The sequence below is a fragment of the Alosa sapidissima genome, chromosome 5 (assembly GCF_018492685.1).
Source record: "Alosa sapidissima isolate fAloSap1 chromosome 5, fAloSap1.pri, whole genome shotgun sequence".
Lineage (NCBI taxonomy): Eukaryota > Metazoa > Chordata > Actinopteri > Clupeiformes > Clupeidae > Alosa > Alosa sapidissima.
In genome coordinates this window covers 4598234-4613593 of record NC_055961.1, presented here as the reverse complement: position 1 = coordinate 4613593, position 15360 = coordinate 4598234, and the positions used below count along the sequence as shown (strand labels likewise).

At 42.7% G+C, this 15360-nt stretch overlaps 2 protein-coding genes across 6 annotated transcripts; one reads left to right on the top strand and one right to left on the bottom strand.

Annotated features, from left to right (window-relative positions):
* The first annotated feature begins 235 nt into the window (after nucleotides 1-235).
* nlrc3l1 (NLR family, CARD domain containing 3-like 1) lies at nucleotides 236-10585 on the top strand. The gene is made up of 7 exons (XM_042091911.1): nucleotides 236-373; nucleotides 1478-1660; nucleotides 2098-2202; nucleotides 2874-2966; nucleotides 4000-4108; nucleotides 5453-5693; nucleotides 6832-10585. The coding sequence occupies exons 2-7, from the start codon at nucleotides 1551-1553 to the stop codon at nucleotides 8460-8462; spliced, it is 2289 nt and encodes a 762-aa protein (XP_041947845.1). The 5' UTR covers nucleotides 236-373; nucleotides 1478-1550; the 3' UTR covers nucleotides 8463-10585.
* A 338-nt stretch (nucleotides 10586-10923) lies between these two features.
* On the bottom strand, nucleotides 10924-12211 carry mrps12 (mitochondrial ribosomal protein S12). Of its 5 annotated transcripts, none has more exons than XM_042091933.1 (3): nucleotides 12056-12211; nucleotides 11802-11857; nucleotides 10924-11423 (listed from the first exon to the last, which is right to left on the bottom strand). In XM_042091933.1, exons 2-3 carry the CDS (start codon nucleotides 11845-11847, stop codon nucleotides 11044-11046), a joined length of 426 nt encoding a protein of 141 aa, XP_041947867.1. In that variant the 5' UTR covers nucleotides 11848-11857; nucleotides 12056-12211; the 3' UTR covers nucleotides 10924-11043. The 5 variants fall into 5 exon arrangements, with proteins under 5 accessions (XP_041947867.1, XP_041947868.1, XP_041947869.1 ...); XM_042091934.1 differs by having other exon boundaries at nucleotides 11982-12205; XM_042091935.1 differs by having other exon boundaries at nucleotides 12010-12205.
* Nucleotides 12212-15360: the final 3149 nt, after the last annotated feature.

Here is a 15360-nt window from a genome sequence, read left to right as displayed (position 1 = left end):
ACACCTAGACTAGGTCTTATCTACAATCGCCCCTGGCAAGCCTTTACAAAAATAAATGCAGTTATGTGACAAAAAACTTTCTGAAGTAGGCTACAATGCATTACAATGCAGTTTCATGTCCAAAACATTGCATTTCTGCATATGCACTACAAAAATGCAGTTTTGACACGTTAATAAGTCATATAGTTCTCAGTAGGCTACTGTGTCTTTAAAACAGGCGTACACAAACAGACGAAAGCGAAACTGCTAAGGAAGTGCTCCTCCTGTCTTCTAGAAAGTCTCTACATGCACACCTCGATGCACTACGTTGTCGAATGTGTAAAGTAATATTGTCCACTTAACAGCTGAAATGAGGATCTGAAAGAGTAGAAATGTAAGTAACTGCTGTAACAAACTATTTGACTTCGAAAGTCAGTCCAATAACTTAGAGGTAACCTACTGTCCCATTTCCGTAGCTGTAATAATAAGAAGTTAGCTAGCCTCTCCAACACCTTTACACCCATACTACATCAGATTGCTGGCGATAGGTATTTTTTCATTCTTTAAATGTAACACGTTACATGCACTATTGAAGGTCTGGTGAGAGGTTTATGAGTGAGTTTATGTTTAGCTGTTCAGAAGATCGATATCGTGATATGCATGCATAGTCGTTGTAGGCCACTGTAACTTTAGGCGTGTGTGGGTGGGGGGAGGTTGCAACAACGCTGATTCAAAGTTCGGCCCTTGTGGTGTATGCGTTAACCTAGTCCCATTAAATTAGACCACAGCTGAAACGTGGTGCCTAGTCTAGGCCAGTTTTCCACAATCCTCTCTATATTTATTGCAACCACATTTGTAACCGTTGCATACCAGAGTCACGACATGAAAGAACATGTCAAAGGTCACACAAGCCTCCGTCTTAATCGTTGGGGTAGGCAGGTGTCCATGTCGTGTTTTATGAGGTCATATAGTCCGTATAGCCAATATCAGGATATAGCTTAAAGACTGTCAAAAGCTCATCTGTCAAGAGGTTTGTATTTTGTCCCTTCCTACCTCGAGACATCCTGCAGCTCAGGACAGTGTTTGCAGTCACTTAGCTAGTGTGCAGACTCAGAGTCATCCAATGTTACATCAGGATTTAAGCAAATGTTCAAAGGTGACAACAAACGTGTTGCAAAAGTATTCAACCCCCATGAAATTTATCACAATTTTCACATTTTAAAAAAACATACTTTATCATATTTGCGCAATCAGTGTTTTTATTGTGGACATTTATATTTCTTATGATTTCAAAAAATCATTGTAATTAAAATATACGTATTAGATGTACTAAATAGTGAATATTTAGACTGATGAAAACACTGATCTTTTTAAATAAGAAAATCGAAAAGCATTAATTCCTGTCTGCGTATTATTTCTGAGTGTGTGCTATTTCTGAGTGTGTGCTAATTCTGAGTGTGTGTTATTTCTAAGTGCCTTTCTATATTTGTCTCGTTAGCATCGCCCTCCTCTGAACCTGAGCAACATCCACCACGCATCGCACTCTCTCCGAGAGACAAACACGTAGAGAAATGGACACGCAGTCGGAGATTCCAGCCGGTCGCGGAGCCTCCATCCACGGGTCTGAGGATGGTGACGATGGCATGACCTGGGATAGGCGATCGTTGGATTTACCAGAATGGTATGTGATACTTGTGTGCCTGTGCTTGTGTGCTCCAAACTCTCACTAGTTCTTCTAACAGTGAATAAGTACTGTTAAAGATGCTCCTGCCGGAGCCTAACAAAGCCAGGCATTGTATCCACACACAAGTGCTGTTTTATGTTTCCCATAAGAACCCTTGTAGAAGGAGGGAGTCAAATATAACTATAACGTAATGCAGTCATTTATGTTACCCTTTTAGATGTTTAAACTGCATGTTTTGTTTCTCACCTGTTGTTCCTGTGCCGTGTGACCATGCTCAGTGACATGTTTTGTTTCTCACCTGTTGATCCTGTGCCGTGTGACCATGCCCAGTGACATGTTTTGTTTCTCACCTGTTGATCCTGTGCCGTGTGACCATGCCCAGTGACATGTTTTGTTTCTCACCTGTTGATCCTGTGCCGTGTGACCATGCCCAGTGACATCCAGAGAGCCGCCTCACCTGCCCCAAGTTACCTGTCCATGAAGAGCGACAGCATGGACTGCAGCGACACAGACACTGCACCTGAGGACATTTTATTCAAGTATGTCAGGGTTTGCTGCTAACCGATGAGTGTATTAGGAACCTCGTATTACCAGACACAAAGTCATGTTTTACGCGTTCTTTCCTAAACTCGTATTTAGTAAGGACACAGACAACATATTAAATGTTGAAAATGACAAATTTGACTATTTCATGGAAAATATAATTATGTTCAATTTGAATTTGATACCAGCAACACATTTCAAAAAACTTGGAAAAATAGGAGGAATGTTTCACAACTAATTAGGGTAACTGGCAACATGATTGGGTATGAAAAAGAGCATCCCAGAGAGGCAGAGTCTCTTAGAAGTAAAGATGTAGGGGTATTCATCACTCTGTGTAAACCTGAGTTTAAAGGTTGTATCAGCGATAGCGGGGTAACGTCCCCAGACGTTACCAGACACAAAGTGATGTTTTATAATCTCAGCAAAAACCGTAGGGAACTTTGGCAAGTAGCGTCAGGAAAACTAGGAGCTTAACACTTGACTTAACAACTCTTGTCTAATCTTCATCTCTAGAAATGGGTGGATATGTTGAAATAAATAAAATGTAAATAATAATGAACAAAATGTCAAGGGTGCATTATGGAGAAGTTTGTAAAGATGTGTTAGTGATGATTCCTTGTAAGTGTTCTTTCCTTCAGGTGTTCATGAGATGTTGTTGTGCCTACAGGATTGAGTTTGAAAGACCGGAGTCGACAGCATCAAGTGTCTACTCTCTGGAGAGTGACGAGGGCGTGGAGGACGAGCTGAAGGCCGAACTCCAGTAAGGACACGTGCGCGCACACACACACACACACCAAACCCCACCCACTCTCCCATCAGACTCTCCCATCTGCAGATATGACCTAGACACCCTTGTGTAATGAACTGGGACACCAGTGAACAGAGATTCTCAGTTTGGAAAAAAAGTTGAAAAAGCCTACATCAAAGTGTAACTCCGGAGTAAAAATGACCTAGGGTCTATTTACGGTAGTTAACAACTTCAAACGTTTGATTGAGAGCAAAATTACCTTAATTGGTGGCGTTTTGAGCAAGACCGTTTATTTGCATTATCACTGAATGCACTTACAGTGATGCTAACAGGGCAAGGTGCCACGTTAATATTTTATACCACTAACAATGCTCAAAATAGACCGTATTTTCCGGACTATAAGTCGCACCGGAGTATAAGTCGCACCAGTCAAAACATGTTCATGAAGAGGAAAAAACCACATATATAAATATATATATATATATGTTGCACCTGAGTCACAGGACCGGCAAAACTATGAAAGAAAGTGCGACTTATAGTCCGGAAAATACTGTAATTATACTTCTGTGGTGGTTTCTACAGACAAACCGAAGATTGTAACAAGTGTACAAGGAGGTTATAACAAGACCTGTATCTGTAGGAAAAGAATTCCATGGCTTCCTGGTCTGGTATCGGCAAATCTGTGGGCGCGTTCAATCGAATCAGCGCTGCGCAGATCTGGCTAAACGTAAGGTGTGTTTGTATCGAAAGATTCAACCAGATCTGCGCAACACTCCAAGGTTGAACACGTCTTCACGGTCTTGCTCAAAACACCACCAATCAACATAATTTTGCTCTCAATCCAAAGTTTGAAGTTGTTTACTACCATAAATAGACCCTAGGTTGTTTTTAATCTGGAGTTACACGTTAAGTATAATAGTAATAATATCAATATAATAACAATAATATCAGTAGCAACAGTTAAAGTATATAAAGTACACCAGCATGTTTACATGAAGTGGTTCAATGGATGCCAATTCTCCCAGTATTCTGCTTCTGTGTTTAGGGTTCGCAGGAGGCCCAAAAACAAGAAAAGCTGCTCTGGGAAACCGGAGCTTGCGATCGCCCCGAACTACAAGAGGCACCCGGCTCTGACTGTCAAATACACGTTCAAGGTTCGCCTTTCACTTTCAAGTTCACTAATAATTCATGCAACTTGGAGAAGTTCATCCAACTTGTGTTTTTTTGTAGTGCATAACATTTTGAACAATATTTAGAATATACAATTTTGCAGTTGTCCACATCTCTACCCAGGGCTGAGCTATAGGCAGGAATAGTGCAAGGGAATTGAGCAAGAGTGTTGTAACTCCATTTACACTTAAACTCATTGGGTATGAAAAAGAGAAATCATATTTAACAGTATTTCTCCATAGAGAAAGAGTCCAGGTGCTAAAATGGCCTGTCTGCGATCCAGACCTGTCAAATTAGGTGCATCATGGAATGAAAAACATGATTAAGAATACCTCATACTGTTGAGCAATTGAAATCCTATATCGGGCAGGAATGGAACATTTAATTCTCAAAACTCAAGCAACTGGTCTTCTCAGTTCCTAAACATTTACAGAGTTGTGTTAAATTGAGAGGTGAAGCAGCATAGTGGGGAACATTCCCTGTCTCAACTTTTTTTGAAACATGTTGCCAGCATTAAATTCAAAATGAACACATATTTTTCATGAAATGGTCAAAAGTTTCATTTTGAACATTTTATATGTTGTCTATGTTCTTTTTGCTGCTAAGTATGGGTTTACAAGACTTGTATATTATCACATTCTATTTTTATTTGCATTTTACACAACGTCCCAACTTTTTCTGATTTGGAGTTGTACATACAGTTACTCACAACTTTATAGTCACAAGTTCACTTGGAAAAATATGGTAGGAAGATGTCCTGTTTTACAGTGTGTAACATTTTATACATTTTATATTGTGTAGTGTAGGGCTGGGCGATATATATCGATATAAAAGATATATTGATATATTTTAAAATGCGATATGGAATTAGACCATATCGCATATATCGATATAGTTCAAATTTGTGCCGTGATCCTTGCTCCACGCAAGCCGCTGACCGGAGCTCTCTGCACTGCTCCCCTCTCTGCACTGCTGTGAAACTGCACGCTACTTTTCTCATATAAATATATTTATTTCAGAAAAAGATTGGCCTATTTTATTTTATAGGCTATTTTTATTTAAGATACTTTTTTTTATTTAAATGTGCACCTTACGGAGCTTTGATTTCAAAAAAGGCACTCCAGTTTTATGTTTACATTTTATTGTTATTTGAGTAGTGAGTTTTCAATAAAACTACTCATATTTGACTGAACATTTCATTTTACAGCTCTAACTTTGCGGAAAAAATATCGGGATATATATCTTATATCGATATTCAACTTAAATATATCGGGATATGACTTTTGGTCCAAATCGCCCAGCCCTAGTGTGTATATTGTTGTGTTCAGCTCCTCCAGCAAGTGTTAAAGAAGCTGACTGAAGCTCAGATGAAGTTCTTTAAGAAGTTCCTGTGGGAACGTTACCCTGAGTTCTTCAGGGACCCTCTGGATGTCCTGGACCTCATCGACGTGGTGGACAAGATGCTGGAGTGCTGTGACATCGACATCTCGCTCAACATCACCCAGCATGTGCTCGAGTTCATGGGACTCCGTAAACTCGTGAACTACATATGTGGACACCTTCATAGGAGTAAGAACAACTTTACCCACCAACAACTAGGGATGTAACGATATGAAAATTTAACCTCACGCTTATAGTGACTAAATTGTCACGGTTTTCGGTATTATCGCGGTATAAAAAGACACAGAGTGGCGTTTTGCGTGCAGACGTTTCGCGGTGAAAATGTCCCGCCTTTTTAAAAAATCAGGTGTAACCTAATCCGAATCGCAGTTAATTACATCATGCAGCTTGGGTGTATGTCAAAAGCAGGCTCGGATGAAGCTGGGAAGGATTAAACACACGGTTTCCACACCGTGGTAATCAACTGCGATAATTATGATATTTGAAATGAAAACGGTAATTGTTATCGTCAGCATTTTTATCACAGTTTACCATTATACCGGTAATCGTTACATCCCTACCAACCACATATGACACACACTTACCTGCACGGGCTATGATCTTGTCCTATCACCAGCCCTTGAGACCTGTAATAAGCTGATATCCCTGTCTTATGTTAGAACTTTCACGCATGAGAAACATATGGAACAGACTAACTTTCATGGGCTATGATGGCATCCATCATATAACCTCTTATTACTCCTTGTGACCTTTAATAAGCTGATATCCCTGCCGTACACATGTTGCACATGATAGAGACTGGTCTTCATGGCCTATAATTGTAGCAAATTTTGGCTGTAAACTATATTGGCATGACTTCATATTACAACTTGATAGTGCAGCCATGGCCCACTGGTTAGGGCTTCAGACTTGTAACTGGAGGGTTTGCCGGTTTGAACCCCGACCAGTAGGAACGGTTGAAGTGAAAGCACCTAACCCCTCACTGCTCCCCGAGCGCCGCTGTAGCAGGCAGCTCACTGTGTCGGGATTACTGTGTGCTTCACCTCACTGTGTGTACACTGTGTGCTGAGTGTGTTTCACTAATTCACGGATTGGGATAAATGCAGAGACCAAATTTCCCTCACGGGATCAAAAGAGTATATATACCGGTACTTATACTATGTATCCTCAAAATAACAGTGTTTGTAATATGAATAACCGAATGACAACCAAATAACACTGTTGGTTTGAATATTTTTAATTATTCATAAGCACACGTGTTATTACTCCTTACGACCTGTAATAAGTAGACATCTCTGTCTTGCAGATGAGGTGCGCTATGGTTTGAAGCAGCAGCTGAGAGAGAAGTACTCCGTCATTCACGAAGGCTGCCCAAAGAATGGCGGGCCGGCGGACTTTGAGTCGGTCTACGCCGACCATTTCATCACGTCGGGGCTGTACGCGCCGGTCAACGGCGAGCACGAGCTGAGAGGGCTGGTTGAGGAGCTGAGGGTGGACAAGGGGTTCAAGTACAAGCCCATAAAGAACACCGACATCTACAACCCGGAAATCGTGGCCGAGCGGTACCTGAGGCTCATGGTCATGAGGGGCATCGCCGGGATCGGCAAGACCACGGCCGTGCAGCGCTTCATCATGGACTGGGTCAACGAGAAGGCGCACGAGGAGATCTACTTTGTGTTCCCGCTGTCGGGCGAGTACGTGATGCAGCACCTGGACGAGGAGAAGTCGCTCCGAGAGATCCTGAACGAGCTCTACCCCGCCGTGGTGCCCCTGGCCGACCTGGAGTTCGAGGACTGCCAGCTGATGTTCATCCTGGACGACGCGGACGAGCTGGTGCACGAGCTGGACTTCCTGTACACGCACTGCTGGTGCGACGCCAACACTGTGGTGCCCGTGCGCAACCTGTTCATCAACCTGATCAAGGGCAACCTGCTGCACTATGCCTTCCTGTGGATGGTGACGCGGCCGCTGTCGTCCTGCGCGCTCCCCTCCGACCGTGTCAACCAGGTGGTGGAAGTGCGCGGCTTCGACGAGGACGCCCGTGACCAGTACTTCCGCAAGCGCTTCGGCGGCGAAAAGGACCCGGCGCAGGCCGAGCGCGCCGTCGCCTACGTGCGCGCCAACAAGACCATCTTCATCATGTGCCACCTGCCCATGTTCTGCTGGGTGGTGTCCAACTACCTGCGGAAGGTGTTCAAGAAGTACCCGCGGGGGCAGGAGCCGCCGGGCGCCCTCACGGAGCTCTACGCGCACCTGGTGCAGGTGTACTTCAACATGCGCGAGAGGCGCGAGAGGGAGACTGGCCCGCTGGCCGAGGACAAGAAGTGGGAGGACAGCAGGCAGCTGCTGATGAAGATGGCCAAGGTGGCGTACACCATGCTGGACAAGGAGGCCTTCCACGTGTCCAAGAGCAACTGGAAGGACGAGGACTCGGACGCCAAGGAGGCCATCGTGCGCTCGGGGCTGCTGTCCGAGTACTACCGCGAGAGGTTCATCCTGTATCAGGAGAAGATCCGCTGCTTCATCCACCCCACGGTGCAGGAGTTCATGGCTGCCCTCTACGTGTTCCTCATGTTCAAGAACCACGGAAAGAACGTTCTAGACACCAGCAAGATGTCCATGATCAAGCTCCGGGACCTGAGCCTGGCGGACGTCTACAAGTCCGCCGTGGACAAGGCGGTGCACTCCAAGGCCGCCGCCCCTCGCCACTACGACCTGTTTCTGCGCTTCCTGGCAGGCATGGGCGCGGAGTCCACCCAGAGGCTTCTGGGTGATTTCATTAATCAAGTCGGGTGCAAGAACTCGGCCCTCGAGGATGCCGCCAAGGCCCTCAGGAGAAAGATGAAGGAGCATCAAGACAGAAAGGAGACTTTGGAGAAGTGCATTGAAGAACTGTACCCAACAACCAACCCAACCCAAGACAACCTAACAGCTTGACGCAAAGGAAGCCTTAAATTCTAACTTCATGACACTCACATAGGGTTTATGTTATTTACAAGACACTTTTGTCCAAAGCAACTTGCAATGACATCAGTAAACATTACAACATTAACATGAACAGTTTATAGAGAGGCTGCATTGCACCCTCTGACACCACGTGCCTTATTCGTTAATTTGAGATGATTTTTTTGTGCATTTTCTTTATATTTTCTTTTGGAAATGGCGATATTTGAGAATGTCCTGATCAAAGTCATTCTGTTGCAGTACTTAACTTCAGCTAACGCTGGGATGCTTTTGACAGCCCACCAGCAGTGTGGAGCAAATTCATTTGAGTTTGTATTGTTTCTGGCTGTGCACTAGCAAAAGGTTTGTTATATAAGGAAAATTAGTCTTTTTTTTTTCTTTATATATCAGATGCTTTCATCCCATCATGAGGGTGATTTGCTGAAACCACAATTACAAGGGAAATCACATTGGCCATTCTATCTACAGCACTTGTCAGATGGACATAGGAGTTAGTAAGGCAATGATAAATGCCAAATACCATGATAAATTATGTCCTGTCCAGAAATGCTTAATTGTCTCAATGTATAATAGCTTTACCTAAATGTATCTTTACTGGGCATATGTCTTAACAAGCGTGTGCTGTAAGATGAAATGTTTCCAGAGATCCCTGAGAACTGAAAAGGAAAAAGCAAAAGTTGAAAGATGTTTTGTGGGGTTAATTACAAAAAGGGAAACAAGCAATAATGCTAGCAGTTGATTGGTGAAATAATTCTAGCAGTTGATTGGTGTATGTGGTGATCAGATGGGTACATGGGAGCGTGAGTATTGGTGGAGAGGTTTGTTAGTATTTGTTTGCCAAGGATAACTTTATCACTGTCTATGCTTGTCATGCCTGTAATACCATTGTTAGCCTATGATGATCTCTCCACCCAAGGGGAGTGATCTCAGCAAAATATGAAAACTCATCTCCAGAAGGTTGCATTTTTAAAAATATGGTCACACAAAGCTGCATGCACATGACATGAAAACTGGTGAACTGGCAAAAACAATAATTTGTTAATTAAACACCGGAGTTCTGCGTCATACTATCGTACACTGGAGAGGACTATGGGGATTTCCCGAGAGTTTCAAATAAGACCACAGTGCACCGCAATATGAAGTGGACTGCTTGACTACTATGTGTACATGTTTTTCATTCCTTATTTATACAGTTTTGCATTTGTAGAATGTGTTCCAGTCTTTTAAGAAAACATGAGTGATCTGCCAAAACAGATTACTTTTATTTTAATGGAATTCAAGTTAAACTATATGACATCACAGAATAGCGCAATCATGAAACAAATATAAACATGATTATCCCTGTACTTTTCAGAAGTTTACATAGCCTTAGTTCTTAATACTATGTATTGGTCCTTTTAGCATTTTTGATGGCTTGCAGCGTTTTGTGGTCGTTGTGGATCTTTTATTACTTTTAGTACCGTGTCCCGTAAACACTAGGGTTGTCTCACGTGAAGTGCACATTTGAGATGTCCCCACAGTGGCTTAATTAGACTGAGATCCGAAAACTGTGATGGCCACTCCAGAACCTTCACTTACTCCTACTGTAGCCACTGAAGGGTCAAACTGGTCCAAGTCCAAGTGTGTCCCATGTGCAGCTTTTGGGCCAGTGAGTGCAAATTGTCCTCCTTATAGCATGATGCATTAATCTTGCCAGCAATTCTGACAACATTCCCTGCATCTTTGTAGCTCACACACCCCCAAAACACCAGAGATCCACCTCCATGCTTTACAGGGTGAAGAAAGATTTTCGTTAGTCATATTTTCCAAAAACTCAGCAATACTTAACAAATGCTGCCAGGGTATGTGAACTCATGAGCACAGCACTGGAGATGAGAAAGTGGCATGAAGTGTGATTTATGTGTGTGTAACTGAAGAGTGATGTCAGAGGGGCAAACACAGTAGCAGTCGGTGTGTGATTATAAATGTGCAGGTGCCCACAGTGTGTATGGTGTTTCATCAAACTATTCCTGTATTAGGAAACTCATGAGTATGTGAATATGTTTGATGTCTGTCAAGCTGGAAGGGATTCTAAATAAATGGGCTGTTGAGTTGAATTCTTTTTCTTGAGAAGAGAAACCAGTGGAGAACAGAAAATTGTTCTCCAATGGCAAGCGCATAGCATGCAAAATCAGACCTGAAAGTGGGCATGTTAAAGGTGCCATGTGTAAGAATTGAGGTAAAAATATCCAAAAAAATGAGAAGAAATAATGGCGATGATGTCATTAAAAAATGACAAGGTATAGTGCTGCAGAGATATCAACCTGAATTAGCATGCTAAATTACTAGCCACAGCCCCACAGGTGTCATAATACCAGACAAAAATAACACAGGAGATTAGATGAACAACCTGACAAAGACCCGGTTTATAAGTATATTTACTCTTTTGATCCTGTGAGGGAAATTTGGCCTCTGCATTTATTCCACATTCAAAAACACACACACACACACACACACAACACAGAATATATAATATGAAATACAGTGCACAAACAAGCATCGCCTCTTCCTGAAATCACTGTTTTTTCTTCACCACGTGGGCACAGTCATATTTGCCCCTGACCACAGTCAGCTTGACACCGGGCAGGTCCTGCGTTCTGCCCCCCTGCACCAACACCACGTTGTGCTCCTGCAGGTTGTGCCCCTCGCCGGGGATGAACACCACGGCCTCCTTGCCGTTGGACAGCCGGACGCGGGCGCACTTGCGGTTGGCCGAGTTGGGCTTTTTGGGTTTGCGGATCATGGTCTTCAGCACCACCGCTTTCAGCTGCGGCCGTCCGAACGTAGCGCTGACCTTCGGTGGCCCGGAAGTGGGCTTGCCCTGACGATGCATCTGGTTTAGGGTGGCCATCGTCCTGGAGAGGACGGGAGTGGACCACTGGGAGACGGGTGAAACTGCAAACGGAGAGACAACAGCAACAGGAGAGGCTAATGTTAGTGCATGGCCACCAAATCAGGTGCAGCAAGTCACCCTGCTATGCACTCCAAAATATCATCATCATCATCATCATATAAAACGAATTGCATATAACAACTGTAACTTAGGATGTGAAAAAACAACATGCTACTGTCAAGGTAGCAGATAAACATAAATCACATGTCAGCATGAGACATTCTTGTGAAATGTGACATTACACATCTACCCAAACGGAGTAACCTAGAGAGGCTCTGGAGTAGTTTGTGCTGCCTTTGACTTGCACTGTAAGTAGACAGAAGCCCATTTTCCACAGAAGCCTAATTCTTACCACATCAAGCAGCAGCAATGTTACTCACCCTGAAGAAACGACAACAGCGGTCTCAACTTCCCCAAGAGCGACATGTTTCTAAATCTGAGAGACGAAACGTAAGGTCAGAGTCATCTCAATTTTGCACGATTAGCTAAATAACATCTACAATTTTAACAACAGAGTGGGATAGGTTAGTTACATTAACTGTTAACGTTAATGGAGTCACCTTGTAACAGCTCGTTAGGTTTGGTTACCTATAAATCAACGCTAATTTCAACACAGCTGATCTCCAACTATTACCTGCCCGCTGTCAGCTCCTGCAAATGTGGTTGTACTTGTGGCGAGCAATCTAGACATACGATCTTTAAACACTCAAATTAGTACATCAACTTATCCATGTGCACCTCCATGTTGTTTCCTCCGCAGTGACGTACACCGGAAACTCTTCTTCTTCTGTCATTCAGCCAAGCCTAATCTTTATGGGGAATATGGGCGCCCCCTGGAGTTTATGGCTGTGACAAAACGTTTGCCTAGTCATTTTCCCATCATCCCATACACACACACACACACTAACCACATTTAAGTCCACATGGAAGAAAATGGTGCAGGGACACAAATATTAAGGATACAGTAGAATACATTCCCAAACGTAAACTTAATCCTTTCCCCATCATCATTTTATACAAACATCTTCACAGTTCACACACCAGACACACAGAGTGAGAAACAAGAGATAGGACAGACACTAAAGTATCTGAATTGAAAACAGATTTCAAAAATAATACTCCTCAATGATCATCTCCCTCAGGCCTGTCTCTATACAAGAGGGCTGTAGGCTCCTGCACCAAGTGAACAAAAAAACTGCACCTTGGCTGACAGCAGATTAGGTAAACCAACCCCATTTGTCTTGCATAATGAAATATAGTGAGTGTAGTGTATTGATTTCCTTTCTCTTTTATATTTAACTCAAATGTTCACCCATGAAGTATATGGTAGCGTGAATTCCCCTGGCTGGCTTGACCTGTGAGTTGGGCAGAGTCAATCTATCATATTTCTGGCAGTCATCAACAGATCATCCAGCGGCTTATTATAGGACACATCTCCCAAGCCTATAGTTAACAGGGGGAAGTATATCTCCTTTAAATAATAATAATAAAAGTTGAAACTGGAAAGTATATCTCCTTTAAATAATAATACTAATAATAAAAGTTGAAACTGGAAAAGAGCTTACAAACCATTTAAGGCTGAAATGGGACTGAATGTTCAAATGTGACATTCAGACAGCTATGGGGGAAAAAATCTAAAAATTAATTCCTACATTGTAAAAAAGTACGGTAATGTAAGCCTAAACATCGACTAAACATCCTTGGTTTTAGAGCTAACCTCCATCGAGAATGCACTAAGCACCCTCTAAGGGTAAAAAATAACAATGACCCAACGCCATAGTTACTTTGCATCAAGAGAACAGCTTCAAACTCATTTTGATGCAAGCCTCTGACTTACAGTAGAGGGAATTAATTCTCTTGACATTGCCAAAAGTATTTAGTATTGCACTATACAGCATTGTTTTCACAGGTAGTTTCAGTTTAAACAGTGTTGAAAAATGACACAAAGGGGAATTCCTGCAGTGTTTATCTACTGTGTCTCTCCTGGTTAGTGCTGTCTGCTCATATGGCCAATTCAGTGTTTACAAATTAATTTTCTCATTGATTTAAATGGTGTGATGTTTCAGCTGCTTGATAATACCACTCAGTTCTGAAATTGGTCAGACACAACTCACTGTGACAGGTCTAACAGGGCATTCACGGGCACAGGGAAAACCTTCTTCCCAGTGAAAACAAGAGGTGGGAAACTGGGTCTAGATTTTGCTGCCCGAGTTCCCCCCAGTTGGGGGCTCGTCGTCACTTTTGTCATCACGCTGTAGTTCGTTTGTCGTCCATGTGGCCTTTCATGTCCAACGGTTTAAATGTGAACTTGGGAAATTGGCGTTTTTGTCACTTGAAAGCTGCATATCCTTCTTTCACAAGCGTCTTACACCATGTTCTTAAGCAGTTGTTTATTTAAGATTAGTGAGCGTGTTTTAACCTTTGTTGTAGCATCCATGTTGCTCACACAATGCGACACCAATGCAAATGAACACTCCCTCGCAGTTGGAAAACCAACATAACCACGGGGTCGGTCCCTGACATCCCACGTGCCATGAATGCACCATAAACACAGACACAAACATAGTGAAGATTTAACCAAAAAACACACCACATCATTATTCAGATTGGAATTAATTTATCACACACGCCTTACTGCTTACAACTGTGCAGAGATTTACATATTTTCGTAAAATGTGAAACAAAGAGAGTCCTGGAACAGACTCGACAGACAAACAGGGAAGGCCCAGTGAGGACAGTCTTTTTTTACTCTTTCCATGGCTTGGGCTGCACTTTGCCAACTGGAGACAGGTTCCATGTGATTCCAGTGGAGGTCAAGACCTGAGGAAAACATTGCATACAATCATACATTAGGCTAGTCCTAGCAATACTACATACTTTTTTTATTTTTTTAAATAGGGAGTAATGCCGTTTTTTTCCCCCAAGAGCCATTTACAAACTAACTTATCACAATATTACCAAATTATACATAACATCTAATACATTGACTTTATATAGAACTGGACAGAGATACAGTCAATGCTCTAACACACAGGTTCCCAAACTCCATCCATGTGGGCCTCCCCTCTGAAAACAGTGACACCTCTGCCATCAACCATCAACCTTCCATGCCTCCCCTCAAATTATTTGGCGCCTCCCAGGGGAGGCGCGCCTCACAGTTTGGGAACCTCTGATCTAACATTATGGTAGTAATCATAACGTAACACTCACATATGCCCAGACTGAAACACAAAAGACTCCTCCAGCGATCATCAAAGGGGTGCCATACTTGGCGTGGAATTCAGGATTCACATCGGATGAATGTCGCACAGCAACCTGCCGTGCGCTTTGGCCTGCAAACAAGCATCATTATAAATAGTTTATTCCAAGCAGCAAAGTAAGTAAATCAACAAATAAGCGCTGACCACACACAGGTGATCACAACACAGAGGAATGGCATATTACAAGCCAAATAGTAGAAATTGCAACAAAAAAGCCAAGTTCATCATTATCAGCTAGTCCTGAAGTCTGACTTGGGGTAACGTGAGGCCAACCAAAGGTGGCGGTCAACCTAACGTACACAGGAAGCATGTCACAAAACCTGGATTTACAACCCTAACATTGAATTCCTTCTTATTACTAACTAGAATGACAACAGCCGTGTGAACATGTCTTACGAGCTAAATACAGACTAGTAAGTCCATCTTTAAGGCAATTTTCATGTTAGGTACGTTGGCTACAAACAACTGAATAACGTTACTAGCATAATGTAGATAGTCTTACATTATCGTTCCATATAAGGTGGACTTAAACGTTATGGTGCGCAAAACTACTTGAATGTGTCTCGATTGAATGGTATGCATTAGTTGCATTAGTATGCATTAGTATAGTTATGTTTACAACTAATGTTAATATAGCCCAAAGGTGCTTGACATTAGCAGACCTCTGTCAGCAAGCTGA